We start from the raw sequence: 21,297 nt of genomic DNA, 5'->3' as shown, positions 1-21,297 counted from the left end.
ATGTTCACTGACTTTTGTTCCATTTTACTGGGTTTTTGCATGGTACTTCACTATGAAACAGTGCATAATATTTTATGAAATAAAATAATGTCACAAATTTTATCATTTATCAGATGAAAGAATGGGAGGAAGAGAACTAACACAAGCAAGTAGTACCACATTAGTGCAGTCTTAACCAGAACGACTCTCTTCTCAGCCCATTGACTTCAGTGAATGTAGAAGGACATAATTCTGTTTAGGATTACACTGTGAGATGTACAAGTTGCACTTCATAATTTCCTCCTTCAACACAGCTTACATAACAGTAGGATGATCTGTCATTAAGGGGCATTAATTCTTTGTTGTCAAATAGGAAGTAATTTTATCTTTCAAAAAATGCTGGTTACACTGACTAATTTTGGACATTCATATAACTGACTGTATATCAAGGCTACGCCCAGAAATTCTTAGACTTTTAAAAATACATAGATTTGCCATTTGGGTTGAGTACATTTTAATTAATACAAAAAAGCGTGTGATCAGACTATATATTGTACCTGGTTAATAATAATTTGAGATTCAGGGACTATGGCATAAACCAGCTGATGTCATTCCAATGATAATCAGCACTCTGGACACCATTCTGAAAACACTAGGGTTGCACTTAAAGTATCTTCAAATCACCAAAATCAACATCTGTCAGATTCAGACAGCAGTCCTTCTGGAATCCACACGAATACTCTGCTGATATATTACAACATCCTAGGCCTCTGGGTGAGGCTCAAATTGTAATGAAAGGCCAACAACCAGCTAAAACTGGCAGCTGTGATATTAAACAAAATTTAATAATAATAATAATAATAATAATAATAATAATAATAATAATTGTATTTATACCCTGTCTTTCTCAAGACAAGCCAGACTGATTTATTCTTCAGCATTTAACTTTTTTTGTAATTCAGTTCATAAGAAAATGTTAGGGTCTTTGTTACCAGTGATTATGTATATTGTGTTGTAGTTAGGGCTTGCTTCTAGTACTTATTTTAGTTAAATTGTATATAAGAAGGAGGTGGGCTGGAGGTCGAGATTTTGTGAACATCAGCTGATGTCTGCTGAAGAAAGAGCCTGCTTCCCAGAAGACTGATACAAATAGAAAACCTTTTTCATTGGGCTCCAGATGTGAGGTTCGGGGAGTGAATTCTTTCTGTGCCACCCAAGTCTTCAGTGTGATACCATTTTTTATTTGATGTTTAACTGTGATGTTCCCAATTCTAGGCAACGCGGCCAGACATGGTCAGAATTCTGTCAGCATCTCTTCATGTAGTTCTGCGCAGGGACATGTCACTCAATCGAAGGCTTTATGCCTGGCTTCTAGGTAAGACCAGGATTTGTTTTCATAACCATTAATTATTTGAAAATGTACGATCAACTTTGGAATTAGTAAGAAAGCAGAATGAATAAGTGAATTTAACAATACAGTCTAAAAATAACAACAGTAATTAATTGTTAAGTGAATCAGTAGATTTACTCAGTAATTCAGCATGGCTTAATGGTTAGTGGGTTTGACTCTCCTCCACATGAAACCTGCTGGGTGACTTTGGACCAGTCACAAGTTTCTCAGAACTTTCTCAGCCCCACCTACCTCACAAGGTGCTGTTGGGAGGGTGGGGAGGTGACTGTAAGCCACTTTGAAACTCTTTAAAGATGGAGAAAAAGTGCGCTATAAAAGCCAAATCTTCTTCTTCAACTAGCAGGGAAAATGTAGCCTTAATCAACTCCCATCATCTCCTAAGTACTATTATTTCAGCACTGACCTAAATAAATAACATTTTAGCAGCATGCCTAAACAGGGCAAGCTTTGAGGCCTGCTGAATTTCAGAGTCCATTGATTTGGGGCCATGATAGTATATGTGCTGTTCTCTGCTATGGAGGTGGCCTCTGCTGTCTAGCTGTCTCTAAAAATAATTGTATTTAAATGAATTATCTTACATTAAAAAAAACACTGAGCAGTATGAAGTTTGTAGTATATTACTATCTTTCTGTTCTCTTCCTGCTGCCACCCACTGTTCCCTCTGAAATTATTTTTCCAGACCCACACAAAATGTCTGTATGCACGTGCAGCCTTACAATGCACAGATAATACTGCCCCAGACCATTTTGAGTCAGGGAAGGTTGTTGTAATGCCCCCCCCCTCCACCACCACCATAGTCCTCATTTAAATTGGGATTCTGTGGTGCTTCAGAATGGGGTTTCCACAGGAAACTCACACCTGCAGTGTGACTGTCAGTCTCCATGGTGGTTACATGTTAAATGTCACGACTAGTTTTAGCCTCTAGTTTTAGCAGTCCCATACAGAGTTACACCTTTCCAAGCTCATATTCTTCAGTCGACTTAGAAGGGTATAACTTGTTTAAGATGGCATTGATGATGCTTATTCCAATCCTGAATTAGCACCTACTGAATCCTACTGAGACCTTTTGTTGATGCTTATTCCAAGGTAGGTCTTTTTAGAATGGCCCTGCAAGCTATGATCGCAGAAGTACTTGCTTCAAATGTTTCGTTAGCTATGAGTTCATTTGATAGTATTGGGCAAACCAGTATGTCTTAGCTCCTCACTTGCAATCTTACCATATAATTGAGCAGCGTGTTTCTGATGACGAACCAGAAAAAGTGAACGACTCTGGGAGATGTAGTACCATTTCTCATGTACAGAGGGACTGACAGGAATACAACTCCCTGACTCCTTCTCATTCAGCTGGCAACATTTCTTAAAGCTCTGGGATCCTTGTGGGGCTGTCCTATTGCTTGCCTGAGCTATTTCCTGTAGATATGTTCTGTCCACTTCTCTTGCAATGGAAGGATTTGTTTTCTAGAGTCTGCTGTATTTTTTGGACAAGGGCTTTGTTGCTAGTATGGAAAGAATGATACTATTTTACAGGATTTTTATAAGAGTTACTGCAAATGTTATTCTTGATGTAGTTTAAGTTTGATCTTAATTCCTTTGAAGCCTTTTCTTTTTGGCTCGCAAAAATGTCTGTACTATTTGTCTGCATTTACAGCAAGCAGATTTCCTATAAAAGTGAACGCAGCTTGATGTTTTGCTCTTAATGCGACTAGTTGCCTTTGTAAAAATTTTAATTTAAAAATGGTCTTTCCTCTTGCCAACAATATTTGGACTGCAAAAATGGTAAGTTGGTAGAATCAAGCTGTTGTTCTCCCTGTTTGTCCTTTACCAGTTTATTTAAGCATGGTATTAACCGGACATTTTCTTTGCTTGAAGGTTTTGATAACAACGGTGCCATTATAGGGCCTAGAAGCACAAGACACAGCAATCCCGAAGAACATGCTACCTATTACTTCAATACGTTCTCTAAGGATATGTTAGTTCAGGTAGTCATGCTTTTCATATATTGTTTATGTGATCTTTTCCGTGTTCTGTGTTTCAGTGGGGGTGAGGGCCGAGTTGGTGCTGAGCTGCTTATGGTCATCTGTTGTGATCAAGAATGGGAACTTCAGTTTGTGCAGCGCTACATAACTCACACATTGCCGTTCTACAAATATGCCAGACTCTGGTTTATTGGGCAAGAAAACAAAGAGCTGTGTTCTGTATTCTTTCAAGTTTTTTTGTGGAAATTGGTATTTTATTAGAATTGTTGTGTGCAGAAATCATCATTAAAAATAACTTATTGTCACTGGAATAAGCCCTTCAAAAGGATCGTCAGTACCTTCTGTTCTTCCTTATTTCTTTTTCCATTCCATTATCACTAGGCTTTGGGCTTCCTTGCAATTGTGTATTAAACTAATTGATCCCTGTTAAATGATGATAATGCTGTCTACAGAACGTAGGTTTTTGTCATTACTGAGGGCTTCTTTCTTCCAAACCCCCTGTTCTTAGACTGAAGTCTTGGACAATAAAACTTAAATAAGACCCATATGTAAAAACACCTCCCTTCGACTCTTCTCTGAAGCCTCTAAGAAATGAGCACAACAAAGGGACGGGTGCCAAATAAGATAATGTAAACCAGAAACCACATCCCACAAAGTAGAATTATACCCATCAATTATCATCAATTTCATTTGAAGCATATTAGATCAATATTTAGGATGCATAACAAGAAAATTCACAAAATACACATGAAAATGGACGTCTGTATGGTAACCCCCACTGTTAATGAAATCCTTTCAGTGAGTTCCATTTGAAGTGAGTTCAAAGATCAGTTATGGTTGACTGGCACTAAAGACCATTTTAAATTAAAATAAAATGGGCTCAAGAAGCGGGGAGGGCAGGGGAACCCCTCCCCCTTTCTCCTCCTTCTCTTCCATCCAGGAGAGTAGCCTACATTGTTTGGGACAGGGGAGGCTCCTGGTGGGGGAATCTGGGTGGGGACGGGATGGAATGTCCTGAGTCCTGCGCACCCATTGTCTGGGGGTTATTTATCGAACATTCCATCCCTTCGGCAATTATGTATAAGGATGTTAGATATCTGTGTAACATTGAAGTCCTTTCCCCATGGATTATTTAAACAAGGAAATTTCAGTCTAAAATAAAACAAAACCAAGCTTTCAAGGACTTGTTATGAATGATGTTATGCATTCCACATTATCTTAAGTAGTATTTTAAAATAAACACCTGCTTTATTTGTTGAGAATGTGGACTTTAAGAACAAGAGGATGGCTATTAATAAATGCACCCAAGATTTAATGATATTAATTACTGAATGCTCCTGTTTAAAATAAAACAGAAATACTCTGTACGTTGAATTTTTTTGTAGTTTGACCTATTCTTCTCTGAGTCACAAAGCACAGTGGCACCTCAAAAATCGCCGATAATCCGTCCGGAGATTATTGGCGATTTTCGAAAACAGCGTAGTTAGAGGTACGCCGTTTGCGCATGCGCATTGCCGTTTGCATACGCGCAATTGCGTTTCCATACCCTTGGTGGCCGCTGAAAATCAAGGTGGCTGACGATTTTAGAGGTTGGAAATCGGTGGCTGGCAATCATCGATTTCTGAAATCAACGATTGTCGAAGGCACTGATTTTCGAGGTGCCACTGTATTATATTTTCCAGACCAATAATTATATTTTTCTAGCCCCATAATTGTGACCTTCCATTACCCTCGCCCATTTCCCATGGCTGAAACAGAAGTCCAGTGATCAAAACACCACATCTTAAATTATGCATGTGTCAGTAGTTTGCACAGGGGAGGGGGCGCTGATCTATGGTCTTCAAAACAATTATTTATCTTTTATTGATAGGAACAAAAGGTTATATGCCAACAGCATATCCTCTCGGTGTTGGAACCAGTTAAAGCCCAGTGGCTAGAACATGTTCAGAACTCCTAGCTCAGTCTGAAAAATGGATCACATTAGCTTGTGTAGCTTTTCAATGTTGCCTATTCATCATTTTTTATTCTAAAAGGTCATCTTTTACAGGCAATGGTGGGAATTTTGCAAATCAATGGACATGGAGAAGAAAGCACATTGATGCAGGACCTAAAGCCTTTCCGGATTCTAATCAGTTTACTGGACAAACCTGAGCTAGGTAACTATACTGATGTTCATATATGCTTCTCCTTTCTACTACATTCTCCCAAAATATATGCCTGTGGTCAGGAAGTCCCCAAGAGTGCTACTAAGTACATGGCGAGGGTTTGTAGAGGGCGAAGTGCCCTTCTGTTGGTAGAAAACGATGCCTTCATTTAACTCAGTGTTAACAGTGAAAAAGCCAGGCATGTAAACCACCTATTTGATCAAACTCCAATGTTTTTAGTCTAAGAATGTTCTGCTTATCTCTTGTGGCCAGCCTTGTGCTGCAACAGCTAAAATAGCATTCTGTCCCAGCCAGTCACCCCAAATCACATTACTGTTTGAATCTGATGACACAGTGTTGGCCCATATGGAGTCCAAGGTTGATTTCCTCTGCTGACTTCTAGTGTGCAGATCAAGTTTCCAGAACAAAGAAAGACTGTGTTTATAAAACAGTGCAGGATATAGCACGCTGGTATTGCAAGGATGTGAATACAATATTAGATGTTTTGGTGAACATGTCAAAATCACAGACTCAGTAAAATATCCCCCAGGGAAAAATGAGCAATTAAAAAAACAAAAAAACATTTTTCTTACCCCTGGGCTATTTTGTTTATATTCAGTTTTCAACACATTTTTGGTGGTTAAAGTGGCTTGTAGCATAGATGAATCACATTAAATACCGGTATATTAAAAACATGAAAACCAAGACTTATAATAGTCAGTATGGTATACATGTTAGAGTTATTGGACTAGGATCTGGGGAACCCAGGTTCAAATCCCCGCTCTGCCATGGAAGCTTTTTGGGTGGCCTTGCACCAGTCGCATACTTTCAATCTCACTTACTGTCACAACCCCTGTTCCAGTCCTTTCTCTTGTTATATTTTATACCTCTTTATTAGTTGCAAGTGCCTCGGGCTTGGAAAATTGTGCTCTACCTCACCACGCACACACATACACACATATACCCGGTTTATATTTAATATCAGGTTTTGTTTTCTTTAGCTCGACTGCTTTGACACATACACACAGAGAGAGGATTCCATAATCCTAAAATAGAGAGTACATCAATGATAAATCGAGACTCCATTTCCCTGGGTCCTAAAGAGAATGTAGCAGAAATAGCAAAACAAATAATTGTATTTAGTTAGTAGTATATTGTATAATTCCTTCCTACTCCAGCCTGCAAGCTGACACAGTACAAGAAATGGGAGGTGCATTATACAGTGTTTATTCTCTCAGCTGTTTTTAATATAAACACAGTAACCAAACAACCCAAACAAGCCCACTTATTTTATCTCACTGTTTTACCCAAGCCCCACCTGTCAAAATGAATTGCTACAGTCCTTTCTGGGTAGCCTGCGCTATCCCCATTAGGGCTTTTCATATTTTGTATATAATCTGTAGTAATGCTGTATGTTCTCTTTCTGCAGTACTGGAGCACAACAATTAGGACTAAATTATAATCCATTTGTAATTGGGGATAACCCTGTCCTTGGACCTGCTTTTTCCCTCAACCTGGGGCTCAGTTGGTTCTAATATATCTGGTATTAAGAAAATCATTTTTTTAATTGTTCAGTAAGGTTTGTTCCTTGCCTGGTTCTCTCTGCAGCAACATTCAAATAGGCGGACTTTTCCAAGAACATACACTGACCAGATTTTCTCCTCATTTAACTTATATTCTTATTGTTTGTATTTCAACAAAAGCGGAAAAGGGATCATCCTTACTGAGATGAAACACTCAAAATACTGTCAGTAGCTATCCTTTATATTCATAGACAATAACTGTGTGTTCAAATTGCATTTTGAAAGTACAGGTCTGGGAATCTATAGCTTTTCCATAGTTAATTGTGATAAGCATGCAAAAGAAGATTGCAAATGAGCCTTTTGTTGTATTCTGTCTAATTACATAATGGCTTAAATTGTAGGCATTAATGATCTGGGTCCAATCCTGACAGTAGTGAATAATTCTTTCAAATCAGTATGATTCTCCCTCTTTCTCTCTGTAGGGCCTGTAATATTAGAGGATGTTCTTATTGAAGTATTTAGGACATTATATACACAGTGCAAAGCAGAGCTGGATCTTCAAGTGGAATCTTCCTTCAGCAAGGACCATGCACAGCTAAGCAGGTGACTAGATGTAGCAGTGGGAAAGTGAAATCGTAGTTTCTATTCACATAATTCCATGTACCCAAAGATGGTCTGGATGTGGTGTTTCTTGAGAAGTGGGGCCTTTCATTCTGCATGACAAAAGAATTCTGAAAAAAACGGAGAGTTTTTTGTTTCAAGACAGGACAAGCATTTCTTTGGATGAATACAGGACCTTTCGCTAGCAAATGCTGAGTTGTATTGGCACAACAAAGTCTTTCCCATTGTTGGCCATGTAAAAAAGGCTTTTGCACAAAAGCTATTCTACTTCAGAGCCTTCAATAGACCCTATTTTCACTTGTATGGCTCTCTAGCTTACAGCCTGTAACAGGTTGTTTTTTTAACCTAGTGTGCCTTTTCCAATGTTTGTGTAGTCCCTTCAAAGCAGCTGTTAGCTGCTAAACTGCACCTATAAAAAGCTGAATGATTTTTCTGCTCTGAGAAACTTTGTGATAGTTAGCTGAGAAGCAATAAATATCCCTCTTTCATACACTAAACACCTCAGAATTAACGACACAGAGTAATTTCCTATGCGTGTATGCAGAATGCTAAAGAAAAGTGGGTGATGGAGAGGTGGACAAAGAAAATTGGTGTGTGGAAAGTAGAAGAAATATACTTAGAGTGCAAAGTAGTACTCACTTCAGCAGCATATGTACTAAAAATTGAAAATTAGTGTCCAAAATACAAAATATTTTTTCTTAAATCTTGTTATATATTTTTTCTTTCAGCAAATTAAGGGAAAATAAGAAAACAGCAGAGTTAATTAAAACTGCCAATCTTCTGTTTAATTCCTTTGAGCCATACTATATGTGGGATTATATTGCCCGCTGGTTTGAAGAATGCTGTAGGTAAGTTATATCTCATAAATGGTCTTTCCATTTTACCAAGTCCTGTTGGAGAAGCAAAACAGACTTGATTAACTGTTAAAAGCTGCTGAATAATTTAAGGTCTCGGTGTGAGTGGTAATCTGACCTTTGAATAGAGGGATTTTACAGAATGTATAGCAAAATAAATTGGGTCCTTTTTAAGATGACAAGACATTTGTATTTATTTTAAAATTATTATTATTTACTAATTTTATAGTCTGCCTTTCATAGCAGCTCTTCTGGAATTTTGCATAGCTTGTCAGGGAAGCAGTGTTGTCAGGGAAGCAGTGTTGTCAGGGAAGCAGTGTTGGGAACCCTGTAGAGAGTCCTCCCCACTGCCTTTTACTGACAGAAACCAAGATTTGAAGGCTGGAAATGTAGTTTTGGTTGCTTAGCAACTCCCACAGTGACTACTGAGATTTCAGAGGGCATCCATTTCTCAAAGGCAGAGACACTGCTTCTATTATTAAAGATGATACACACAGTAAACATTGCAAGAGACTGTAATTATATTTTCTTATAAAAGCCTAAGCCGATCCTGAGTTGCTTCATTATATTGCATTCGGAACCTTTTATAAAAGTTATCACACACACGAAAATATACCGTAGAAATGTGTAACCAAGAATGGAGGAGTGAAATCTCCTTTCCTGCAAGGAATGGCTCAAGAGTTGGGGTCTTTTCAGGTTAGGAAAAAGCACAAGGACCCCTCAAGGACTTGCAGAAGGTGTCTCATTCCCCATCCCTGCTATTTCCTCACCCCTCTCCCGAAAGCCCTGTCAACCTCTCCCCTTCTCCTATTACTTGCTGTTCTTGGCTCCTTGCAGCTTCTCCCCTGCAAAAACTGGGAAGTTCCATATCCTCAGTTCTGAACCTTCTCTTTCCCACCCACCCACTTTTCATCTGTCCCCATCTTCAGCCATAATTATTAAAGGGAGAATCTGAGGTCTTTAGTTTAAACATTGAAAGTGATGCTGTTTCAAGGTGGGGGATAATCCACCCCAAAACAGCATCACTTTCAATGTTGTTTTAACTGGGGACCCAAGATTCTCCCTTTAAGGTTCATTGGGGTAGATTCCAGCATCACAGCGGCTGCCCACGGGGGCGGGGGGGGCCCCCAAAACAGTCAGATTTTGCACCGGGCTCCATTTTCCCTAGCTATACCTCTGCCTGGAGGGGAGGGCAGAAGGGACTGTCAGCTGCCTGCTGGGAGCCCAGCCAGTGGGGGGGGGGTAGGGGAGTCAGCCATCCCTGGCCTCAGAGAGCTGCTTTTATAAGCACTGAGGCTGGGGGTAGGGCTTGGAGAGGCGTGGCCTCACCCCCAGGGGCGGGTGGTGTGCCCCCCCAAATCCCCCCCTTAAAAATCTATATCTACGTCCCTGCTAGTCTGAAATTTTGACTGTTACCCTACACTGGTTTTAGTTCAGTGGCTGCTGAGACAGCAGCCAATCCTGGGTGAGTCATGCAAGTTGTGTGGTCAACTGGTGGTTGCTGATCCTGATGAGTCCTCCCTCAAAGAATAAAAACCATCCTGAAAAGGACCCTGTCCCCTCCTCTGTCTTTTACTGACAGAAACCAAGATTTGAAGGCTGGCAGTACTGTTACAGTTTTCTACCAACAGACACTGAGAACATTTATTTCTTAATGTTACAGGCACTGCCTCTGTTATTGGAGAGGGGTTAACCAAGTGTATTTTTGGTTTAACTCAAGATTTTTTAAAAAATTGTGCAAACCTGGGTTTTTTTACAGATTTATAGGAAGATCAGTTTTATATATTCATAGCCTCAGTCTCTGGATTTAAGTGTCCATAGATGTGGTCAGTTTGAGAACTGAATATATTGATACTAATAGGGTTGTGATAGAGGGTTACAACATTATGTAGGGGATGCAAAAACTGGATAGACAGAACGTTTTTTCCTCCCCCCCCACACACACAATATTAAGAGTTCAAGAACATTCCATAATAGGCAAAGGATGCAGGACAGACAGAAAGAAGTACTTCATTCAACAAATAATGAAATTACAGAATTCTCTGCCAGTTGGCATAGTGATGGCCCCTAGCACAGAAAGTTTTCAAAGGGGATTAGACAGATTCATGGAGAATAGGGTCCATCAGTGGCTACTACTGCATATTTGTCAAGCTCGCGGCCCTCCAGATGTCATAGACTATAGCTCCCATCATCCCCTGCCAGCATGATGCTGGCAGGGGATGATGGGAACTGTAGTCCATAACATCTGGAGGGCCATGAGTTTGACACCTGTGAGCTAAAGGAAACCCTGTCCAGAGGCAGCAGAGCTCTGAATACCTGTGGTAGAAGACAACCCCAAGAAGTTCCTGGGCTTCTGGGCTCCATTGGTCTTCCACAGGAACTGCTTGGCTGCTGTGCGAAACAAGGAACTGCAGCAGGTGGATCACTGATCTGATCCAGCAGGGTTCTTCTTATATATGAACTGACTCTAATGAAGAGAGGTCTGAATTCTGAGCACTTCAAGCAGGACTGTGTTCACAAAGCACTTTCCCACCTCTCCCTGTTGCTGAACTCCCAAAAATGCAGCTCTTGGGAGCCCTCAGTAATAGTGTGGGATGCAGTAAGGGGTCTGCAGTATGAGAAGGGAATCAGTGGAAATCTTCCTTGAACTGAATGATACTTATTTGTGTTGGAAGACATGGAAGGGATACGAAAGATTGGTGAGTCTGTGATGGTCCATTTATATATGTCAATCATCATTTGAGCCTGTAGTACCACTTTCTGTATTGTAGCATATCTCGGTAAGTGCAATAACAATTTAAAGGAAACCCTGATCTTTCTCTTTCTTGATATTTTTCAGATTTTATAATGTAAAAAAAATCTGTAAAGTGTATTGTTGAAGGCTTTCATGGCCAGATTCAACTGGTTCTGGTGGGTTTTCCGGACTGTGTGACCGTGGTCTGGTGGATCTTGTTCCTAACATTTCGCCTGCATCTGTGGCTAGCATCTTCAGAGGTGGATCACAGAGGGAAGCGTATCACAGTGTGTAACAGACTTCCCTCTGTGATACACCTGTGAAGATGCCAGCCACAGATGCAGGCGAAACATTAGGAACAAGATCCACCAGACCACGGCTACACAGCCCAGAAAACCCACCAGAGCCAATCTGTAAAGTGTTCCCATCATTCAGGACATAGTTAGCTCCAGAAGTTCTTCAGTCAGATAACTTTTAGCGCATACTAAATTACACAACTTGTTTTTATAAACTTGTAATGCTGCTGCCAAATTCTTCTTTGTAGGAGGACACTGCATGCCCGACTACAGACTCTGCCGGGTGGTAGCGAGCCTATTGAACTCCCCCTGACCAATTTCTGCCTACTGGTTGATTTTTTGTTGGATATAGTCTCTTTGGTAAGGTCGCTCATTCAGTGCAGACATACTAAGTTGCTACCCTTCTATTTAATAACACAGACACTTCACTGAGAGGGGAAAGAGAAAAGATATTTTTTTCCTTTAGTTTAATGAGCTGTACATTTATAGTGCTAAGATGTAAAATGGTGTTTTTATTACGCAGGTCAAAGTTTTTCTTTGGATGCAGGAGTTTATCAGTGGATTTTTGTTACAGCTCTTTCTGATTTGTAACTATTTTGTTATTTGATAATATGATGTACTTCTGTATATATTTCTTTTGTGAAACATACTAAGTACCAGTAGTTCTTTATATTGTCATAAAATATGTAATTCTCGTACGATAAATATAATGTGAACATTACCTGTTCTTAAGGCACGCTTACAAATGCTTTTCCCCCCCTGTAACCTGTCTTTTCTTCAAATTCTTTGCTTTCTCATTTCAAAGCCTACTAGAAGTATGAGAGTGCTTTGTCAGGTATGACATTCAGACTGTTTTCCATTTTTAATTGTGCTTTTTGGTGAAATTCTAAGCACAGATATATTACTAGCCATTGCATTATTCTGCTGTGCTTTTCATCCATTTGTTCTAGAACGTGTTCAGATAACCTTTGTTATGCTTCTGTGGTAACTCTATCACATTATCCCAGCATTCAGATGATGGTTTGCATAATGTAATTCTCCAAATGCATTAACTGCTATTAGAATTACTGAGTGGAATTTAGGCTCCAGACCTAGATGAATTTGTTTCATTTATATCCTGCCTGTCTTCTATTATTGAACTCAAGGCACACTGTACACAGTTCTGAGTAGGTCTGGAGCAAACCTAAATAATTTAAGGATGCACTATTATGTGATCCCAAATCATAGATTAGGATTTTTGGAATACCCTATGGTCTGCGCTCCCTAAATTGCTTAGAAATTGTCCCTCTTAGTAGCATAATTTCTTGTCCCTGTCCCCTCTGGGATATATTCCTACAGTATGGCTATTCATCGAATCACATTTTCTCCAGTTTTTCAACTCTCAGTTGGCGTAGTAGGTTAAGAGCAGGTGCATTCTAATCTGGAGGAACTGGGTTTTGATTCCCCGCTCTGCTGCCTGAGCTACGGAGGCTTATCTGTGGAATTCAGATTAGCCTGTGAACTCCATAACATGCCAGCTGGGTGACCTTGGGCTAGTCACAGTCCTTCTGAGCTCTCCCAGCACCATCTACCTCATAGGGTGTTTGTTGTGAGGGGGGAAGGGCCAGGAGATTGTAAGCCCCTTTGCATCTCCTACAGGAGAGAACGAGGGAATATAAATCCAAACTCTTCTTCTTCTTCCATATTGGTGACCTTTGGGAGTAACATGGTGTGTGTGGTGGTGGAGGGGATATCACTGAAAATCTTTTTCCCCATAAGATATTTTATTTAATATGGTTTTTCAATAAAGAAAATTGATACATTATACAATAATGATCAGATCAGTTAAGAAAATGAAGGCCCATTTACTGGAAATCCTGTAGGGAGTGGAGATGTTCTTTACACTATTGGAAAGGTACTTAGGCTCAAATCCTATATTTTTAATTTTGACTTTCTACTGTTTGTCATATTGGTTTTGAATAAAATTATTCCAAAGCTATAATCTATTGCAAGCGCAAATTATAGACAGTATCTCAATTATATTTGTTTATGTATTTACTAGGAGACCTATATTGAAATACAAACTGAACATCTGCCTCAGCTGTTGCTCAGAATGGTCTCTGCATTGACAAGCCACCTGCAGACGTTGCACCTCTCTGAACTAACAGACTCCTTGAGACTCTGCTCCAAGATACTGAGCAAAGTTCAGCCTCCCTTGTTATCTGCTGGGACTGATGGTGCTCTGCAATTTCTAAGCAGACACAGCAGCATCAAGGAATGGGAAGAGAAAAAGGTAAGCCTATATCTTTCTTTCTGTTTGACAGTAACAGATTCATTTCTGAACAGCTTCTAGGAACTTGAAATCTTAGTTTAAAGAATGGCTAGAATGGTGCACAAGTAACTCCAATTCCAATTCCTAAAACCTTTAATGGCATAAAACAATTTAATAATTTACAGGATGAAATTGGTTAATTTAAAACTAGTGCATAAAATTCCCCCTGGAACCAAGGATCTTGTATAGAAATCTGGCAACTGTCTCTGTGATACGTGGGTGGGAATCACTGAGGGGGAATCACTGAGGAATCACTGATTTCACTATAGCCTTTTCCTTCCTGATGGCTTCAAGAAAAATGGGGCGATGGCGGTCAGATTCATTGCATTTAAGGAGAACATGTTCTGTCGATTCCAGAGAACCTTTGCTGCAGGAACATACTCTGTTTTCCTGTGGCGTGTTATTGTATCTTCCTCTTGTTTGTGCAGTTGGGAGAGTATGCAATCGTGCCATCATGAAGAATCTGCGTAGATGAGAAGTGATTGATCAGATTGCTCATGTATTTTGGTATAAAGCCAAGTAAAGGAGGTGAAATGTCATAGGACGTGGGGGAACAAATTCTCTGGGCGCCTGCAAGAAGCAGCTGCCCATCAATATCGAGGGTTCTTTGTTTTAAGATCGGGAATGCTTGGCTTTCATCTAACTGAAGAAGTTGATCAAACAGTATTCCTATTTTGTGAATTTGGCTAAGGATTGTATTTTGCCAAGTATAATTGGATAGCTCACTTAAGAGAAGCTGAGTCAGGCTACTCGGGGAAGCTCTGGAGACGAAGCCAGAATTTGAACATTACAAGCCAAACCTGAGCAGATAGTGTATGGACTCCTGTTTCTAAGCAGAGGACTTGATATGAAACAGAGTTAGGAAGACCCAATAGGCGGCAGATGAGCAATGATTGAGTGCTCTCTAGTTTGGCTACAGTTTTCGCTCCCCAGATAGGTGCTCCGTAGAGTAACTGAGGCAGTAATTTAAGTTGAAATACCTTCAACGCAGCTGGAAAGAACTGACCCCCTTGCATGTAGAAAAATCTTGTTATTGCCTGAACTTTGCTTTTTGTTGTATTAATAGCCGCTTGGATATGAGTAGTCCAGGACAGGGAATTATGGTAAGTGATTCCTAAGTATCTAAAGAAGTGAACCTGTTCGATTTGCATGCCATTTACCTTCCAAGTGTTAAGTTTTGTTGAGTTGGAGAAAACTAGCACTTGGATTTATTACAATTTAGTGACAAGGTGTTGTTCGTGCAGTAGGTGGCAAAAGCTTGGAGGAGACTTCGTAGGCCCACTTTGGACTGAGACAACAGGGCCGCATCGTCCGTGTATAGAAGCACTTGAATGGGACTTTGCCCCCAAATCGGTGTGTGATTGTCTATTGATGACAGGTGGGGGGCTAGATCGTTTTAAGTAGAGGTTGAACAGGGAGGGAGCAAGGATGCATCCCTGTTTGACTCCTTTGTTGAAAATTATCGGTGGTGTTAGGTGACTGTCTTGATCATATCATACCTGACAGGTAGTAGCAGAATAGAGTTGACGGACTAGGAACGATAGTCTTTGGTCAATTTCCATCGATGACAGTTAGTCCCAAAGACGTTCTCTGGGGACAGAGTCAAAAGTGCATTTTAGGTCTAAAAAGGCTGTGAAGAATTTCCCTCCTTTGTGCCTACTGTATTTCTCTGCCAGGTAGCGAAGGATCAGATAATGATCGAGAGTTGATTTGACGAAGGCAAAACCATCCAGTTCCGGATCCAACACTGATGAAAACCAAGCTGTTAGCCGCATCATTAAGGTCTTTGCATAAAGCTTCCTGGCCATGGATAGTAGGCTAATGGGCCGGTAATTTGATGGATTAAATAGGTCACCCTTCTTGAATAGGGGGACTATAATGGTCATAGTGCAAGTCTCTGAGATGTTTCCATTGTTATTTATGAGAGTAAATAGTTTGGCTAAGATGGGAGCCCAAAAATCGGAGTGTTTCTTGAAAAGTTCTGATGGTAGCCCACCAGGGCCTGCTGCTTTCCCTTGTTTTAATTTAGATATGAGGATGGCCACCTCATTGCAGCTAATTGGATGCCAAACAGGCAAATCTTTCACTACTGGATTTAAATTGGAGGATTCCAGGAGCATTGGATCGCAAAAGATAGTTCTAAAAGGAGCAGCAGTGGCGTAGGAGGTTAAGAGCTCATGTATCTAATCTGGAGGAACCGGGTTTGATTCCCAGCTCTGACCCCTGAGCTGTGGAGGCTTATCTGGGGAATTCAGATTAGCCTGTACGCTCCCACACCCACCAGCTGGGTGACCTTGGGCTAGTCACAGCTTCTCGGAGCTCTCTCAGCCCCCCCCCCCCCTACTTCACAGGGTGTTTGTTGTGAGGGGGGAAGTGCAAGGAGATTGTAAGCCCCTTTGAGTCTCCTGCAGGAGAGAAAGGGGGGATATAAATCCAAACTCTTCTTCTTCTATAGTGGGCCTTCCAAGTTTCTGCTGAGATTTGAGGACCAAGGATTGTATGAGGTTTACCAATGACTTGAACTAATATGCCAGAAGCTTCTTCTATCTGTTGTGTTAAAAGTTTGGTAGAGGGATTTCCAAGTTTTCGTTAGATGTACTTTCCTTTTGGCTTCAAGAAGATCTTGGTATGTTTTCCTAGCTGTTAAATACTCTTTGGATAAGGCCCCATTTCTCCTAGATTCGTGATGATCTAGCAACATTCTTAGCTGTCACTTCTTCAGTATACATTCGTTGTCGAACCAAGCAGAAAGGTTAGATGATCGTAAGGTTCTGTACGCTGGTTGTTCTTCTGTGCAATGAGTCATGAAGTAGGAAACCAGATCATTGTAAAATTGGCAGGCATCCTCTGCTTTTTTGACTTTTAGCAAATTTTCAGAGAGAGCTGGAACATCTGCACTCCTGCTTTGAGTTGGATGACGTGTAATTCCATTTCATGAGTCCGACAAAGATGGCGAGAGAGCCCTTTTTCATGGGCTGGCTTCCTTAAATTAAGGTTATTAGTTAAGTTTAAATAGCAGGGGAGAATGCTCACTTTCAGTGCAGTCCATTACTAGAAAGTCTTCAATTCTGTTCATCAGACCTGCCAAGACTATTAGGTAGTTGATGACACTTGCCCCTCGAGCAGATCTAAAAGTGAACTTCCCCGGGCAGTCAAAAGGGGGCAGTCCATTTAAACTAATCCTGTTTGCTGGGAGGAAAAGGTTGATCAGGAGGGACGCCGCTTGATTCAGGGTGTGATCATTTGACCTCCTACTATGAGACAGGGTGTCCGAGTCAGCTTCCTCAATGTTTAGACCACATTTTTTACACAAAGCTAAATCATTTTTACCAATCCTGGCATTGAAGTTGCCCACTATAATAGCGGGCATCAGAGGGTGTGCCTACTCAAGCAAGGATACGTAATGATAGAGTAGTGACCATTTTTCTTCCAATTGGCTTTTCAGTAGGAGGTAAGTAGACATTCACTAGTGGGAATTTCAGCTCAGCTTGTGTGACCAATAAAGCTTGTGCCAGAGGCGGGCATGGATTAAAAACTTGTGAGGTGATCCCCAAATTTAATGCAACTAGCATGCAGATACCTGCTCTCATTCGCCCCTTAGTTTTGATCTTAAAGGCTGGGATTGAAAAAGTGGAGAAACCTGCGAGGTAGATATCACCACTTGTCCAGGTCTCTTGTAAGAGAGTGATGTTAAAATTGGATAGGAATTTTATTAAATCAGAGTCATTTGTACGGTTATACCAGCCTGATATATTCATTAGAAGGTGTTCCCATATTTAGAAAACGGCTGTTCTGGGAAGGATAACCGAGATAGGGGGAATTTGTAACAGTTAGCACCTTATATTATTCCTATTTAGGTTTATGTTATGGCAGTCTTCGCCAGGGCTTCCACTAGTCTCATGTTTCCCTTCCTTGCAGGGGCCAGATACAGCGTTTTTACGTGCTTTACCTTGTTCATTCATGATGGATATCCGGCCTTCTTTTATAGATGTCTCAGTTAGAGTTGCATCTTGTACTCTTGTAGCTTTGACTAAGGGGACCAAAGTGATTTTTACTGCTAGACTGTCCACGCAAGGAGCAAAGCTCCCAAAAGTTGACAATGGGGGTGAATTAAAGCTGGACTCATCCAGTTTCTCTTCAGATCTTTTGTTGCCACATTATTCATTTATAACATAATTCTTGTCTGGCCCTGGACTCTTATTAATTCTAGCCTCCAAAAAATTGGGAATGCTCAAAATCTTCTGAGGTGCATGCCTCTGAGCTACCATCCTTCTGTTCTTCCCCCTCTCCGTGTTGCATATGGACAATGATTGAATAATCGAGTAGGGAAAATGCCCTGCGCAAGTAACTCAGGGGCTTTTACATTGTAGAAAATAACTCAGAGTATCCCAGTAGGCCAGGTGCCCTTGGAGAAAGAATGGCTTAACAGGATGCCCATGCCCATACACATTTGCCTATTGTCTTTTCTTCGGCACTGGCCAGAGGGTGGGATGAAGAAATGAATCACTTGCTAGTCTTTGAACAGGAGTACCCCATTTCCCTCCAGCTGAAGGTAGTTTACCGAGTTGCACTGTGCAAGTAGCTTGTTCCTTCTTGCTAAGCCCCCTTGAACTTCCTAGAAAGTGGCTCCTGGATCTCTGTGTGTGGGGTGCTGCTTGGCACTTAGCACCGGAACGGGGAAACCACAACAATCTCAGCACCCTTCTTGCATGGAGTGGTGTTTTCTGCATGGACAAGCACATGGCACGCATGGTCAGCATAATATGCCATCTACATGTAACTGTAACATCATGGTAATAGTGTTAATTTGGGTGGATTGAACCAGTCTCATTCGATTTAACTCATACTGTGGTATCAGGCCTCTTCAAATATAAGGCCTATATGATTCCCTTTAAACAGTAGTGGCAAAAACTGTGAGATAGGAAACCTGGCAATTCTGGATCTGTTGCTAAACTAAAAGGAGAAAGGAAATTCAATATGATATGTTTCTGGTAGAAGCATGTGGAAATAATGTTTGAAATGCCCAGAATTGATCTCTACACTTTGTATTTCCAGTAAATCTTTCATTTAGTATTTAGTATAGATTTAGTATTTTAATAATTTTTAAAAATTATTTCTTCTGTAGATGCCACTGGTTCCTGTGGAACTTCCCAATGAGGTGTTTGAAGATGGCGAAAATCCTCCAAGCAGTCGATCATCAGAAAGCGGCTTCACTGAGTTTGTCCAGTACCAGGCGGACACAGCAGATGACATTGACAGGATATTGAGTGGCGGTCCTGGAGCAGTTGGCCTTGCCATCATAGGCAGTGCCTCCTCAGAGACCGAGACGGCCTCTACGGTGGGTTCTGAGGAAACCATCGTGCAGCCTCCTTCCAGAATGACACAGGGGACCGGATCTCGAGGTGGGAAGACGACAACAGTTCAAAAGACTGCAATGCAGTGCTGCTTGGAATATGTCCAACAGTTTTTAACCAGATTTATCAACCTGTATATCATTCCAAGCAATTCCTTGTCTCGGCCTTTGGCAGCAGAGCTTCAGGAGGACCTTCCTAGAGGGAAGGGAGAGGCTGCACAGTGCAAAAGAGAATCTCAAGGAGATGCAGCTAAAGGGAAGAAATCAAATAAGAAGACCACACCAAAAGAATACCTCTCTGCCTTTACTGCTGCTTGCCAGCTCTTCCTTGAATGTTCAAGTTTCCCTGTTTACATTGCAGAGGGAAACCATACCTCAGAAATACATGCCGAAAAGACAGACATTGGTGAGTTCTGTTCTCTTTTTTATCTCCTTCCCTCCAAGATTGCACTGTGAATTTTGTGAAGCAGGAGTTTTGCCTGTAACTTTTTCATTTCCCACCCCCACCCCTGATGAGGCACAAATGGTAGACTATTTGCTAGCAAAAAGGGTTTGTGGAAAGAGATGCTGAGGCTCGATTTGACTAATCTGTTAGAAGGGCTCTGCTCCAAAATGATGAATGTAGTAACATTTATATTAATAATCAGAGTTATATTTATCAACCACACATCTTCCAGTGTATTTTTAGACTACTTAAATGACTTGCCATCCAGGCAGTTTCTGTGACTCTTGGTGAAATGCCAGTACCGGCTTGTTGTGAAGAAGCCCTTGTATTTTGTGTGTTTCACAGCGATGAGGTCCTTGATGTGCAGCAAACATGGGATTCTAGTGCCTTCACTCAGCAGTGGGGGGTGATGTTCATTTTGTGCTTTTATTTGGTCTCATAGCACAAGTGTTTGTTCCCTGTGGGTGCATTTGTTACATTTGCTTTCTGATTACCTGCCCTACAGATTTCTTCACAAATTAGGAACTGCAGTTTCTTCTCCGGCGTCGTGTTGCGTACCATCCAGATTCTTTCCCAAGATTTCATTCCTTATTTTAAGGGATTGCACCTGAATCACTACTCTAATTCGGCTCGTGCATTCTGGCAGCCAGTGAAATAGACCAAAACCTGAAATAAATCAATTCCAGACACATCAATAGCTTAAGCCTGTCTTCCTTCAGGACATCATCCTGTGATCGTTTGGAAAATTTTGCCATTCCACTCCACTTGTTTCTTGATGTTGATTGCAATTTTGATCCATGGGAATGGGGAGTCAGAGCACCCCAGTGTCTCACATAAATAAGGAAATTGGACTAGAAAGGAAGGTTTGAGTTACATGCTTTATTCATAGCTTCGTTTCATTCCAGTGCAATAAATTCTCACAGACTTGGAAAGTGCGCAGACCTCCCTGTCTAAACGCCTGCAAGAAAGGCTGCTCTGTTCTTTCGAGGAACCAGCTGATCAATATGCACATTCAGATCTGCTCCCTCAATTGATAGAAACTGATCTGCTCCCTCAATTGATAGAAACTGAGCAGCCCATTCATATAGTTTATGTGAATTGGAGTAGGGTTTTTTAATGGCTGCTCCCCTTATTCCTTTCTGTCATTTTGAACTTGTGAGCCATGATTTTTCTTCACTTATCATTCTGTATTCCATATTGTTGTTTGTCCTCGTTCCCCAGGGCAGGACAGATAGATTACACTAGTCATGATCCAAGGGCCTGAGTTTAGGCTGCCCAGATGCCTGGGGTGTTCCCAGCTGGGCTCTTCACATTTTCCGTTTGTGAAACTGCATTCCATTCCATATCACAAACTGCTTTTGAAGACTGAGTTTCAAAAACAAATTTCCTTGGCCGTTGGGGTGCCTCATTGATTGCTGGGGTTTTTTTTAAATGGTAAATCAAGACCTTTTCCTGACTTGGTATGAAACAGAGTTAGGGAGACCCAATAGGCGGCAGATGAGCAATGATTGAGTGCTCTCTAGTTTGGCTGCAGTTTTCACTCCCCAGATAGGTGCTCCATAGAGTAACTGAGGCAGTAATTTATTTTCTGATTAGTATTTTGGGTATTCAGGCCATCTAACTATTTTGTTAATGTTTTACCAGAATTGA

The 21,297-nt window shown here is 40.9% G+C and overlaps 1 protein-coding gene across 5 annotated transcripts in view; it reads left to right on the top strand.

The window, feature by feature from the left end:
• Nucleotides 1-21,297, top strand: part of DOP1A (DOP1 leucine zipper like protein A) — a 72,095-nt gene that overhangs the window by 23,524 nt on the left and 27,274 nt on the right. For 4 of the 5 annotated variants that reach the window (XM_048495309.1, XM_048495301.1, XM_048495318.1 and 1 more), the window contains 9 exons: nucleotides 1,255-1,354; nucleotides 3,260-3,369; nucleotides 5,414-5,522; nucleotides 7,516-7,636; nucleotides 8,383-8,502; nucleotides 11,787-11,898; nucleotides 12,344-12,373; nucleotides 13,580-13,810; nucleotides 18,975-19,608. In XM_048495309.1, the coding sequence (XP_048351266.1) occupies nucleotides 1,255-1,354; nucleotides 3,260-3,369; nucleotides 5,414-5,522; nucleotides 7,516-7,636; nucleotides 8,383-8,502; nucleotides 11,787-11,898; nucleotides 12,344-12,373; nucleotides 13,580-13,810; nucleotides 18,975-19,608 (1,567 nt within the window). The remainder of the gene's footprint in view (nucleotides 1-1,254; nucleotides 1,355-3,259; nucleotides 3,370-5,413; nucleotides 5,523-7,515; nucleotides 7,637-8,382; nucleotides 8,503-11,786; nucleotides 11,899-12,343; nucleotides 12,374-13,579; nucleotides 13,811-18,974; nucleotides 19,609-21,297) is intronic. The other variant, XM_048495327.1, reaches the window with a different exon arrangement.

This window comes from Sphaerodactylus townsendi, linkage group LG01 (assembly GCF_021028975.2).
Source record: "Sphaerodactylus townsendi isolate TG3544 linkage group LG01, MPM_Stown_v2.3, whole genome shotgun sequence".
Taxonomy (NCBI): Eukaryota; Metazoa; Chordata; class Lepidosauria; order Squamata; family Sphaerodactylidae; genus Sphaerodactylus; species Sphaerodactylus townsendi.
This window is presented reverse-complemented; position numbering and strand designations above follow the sequence as displayed.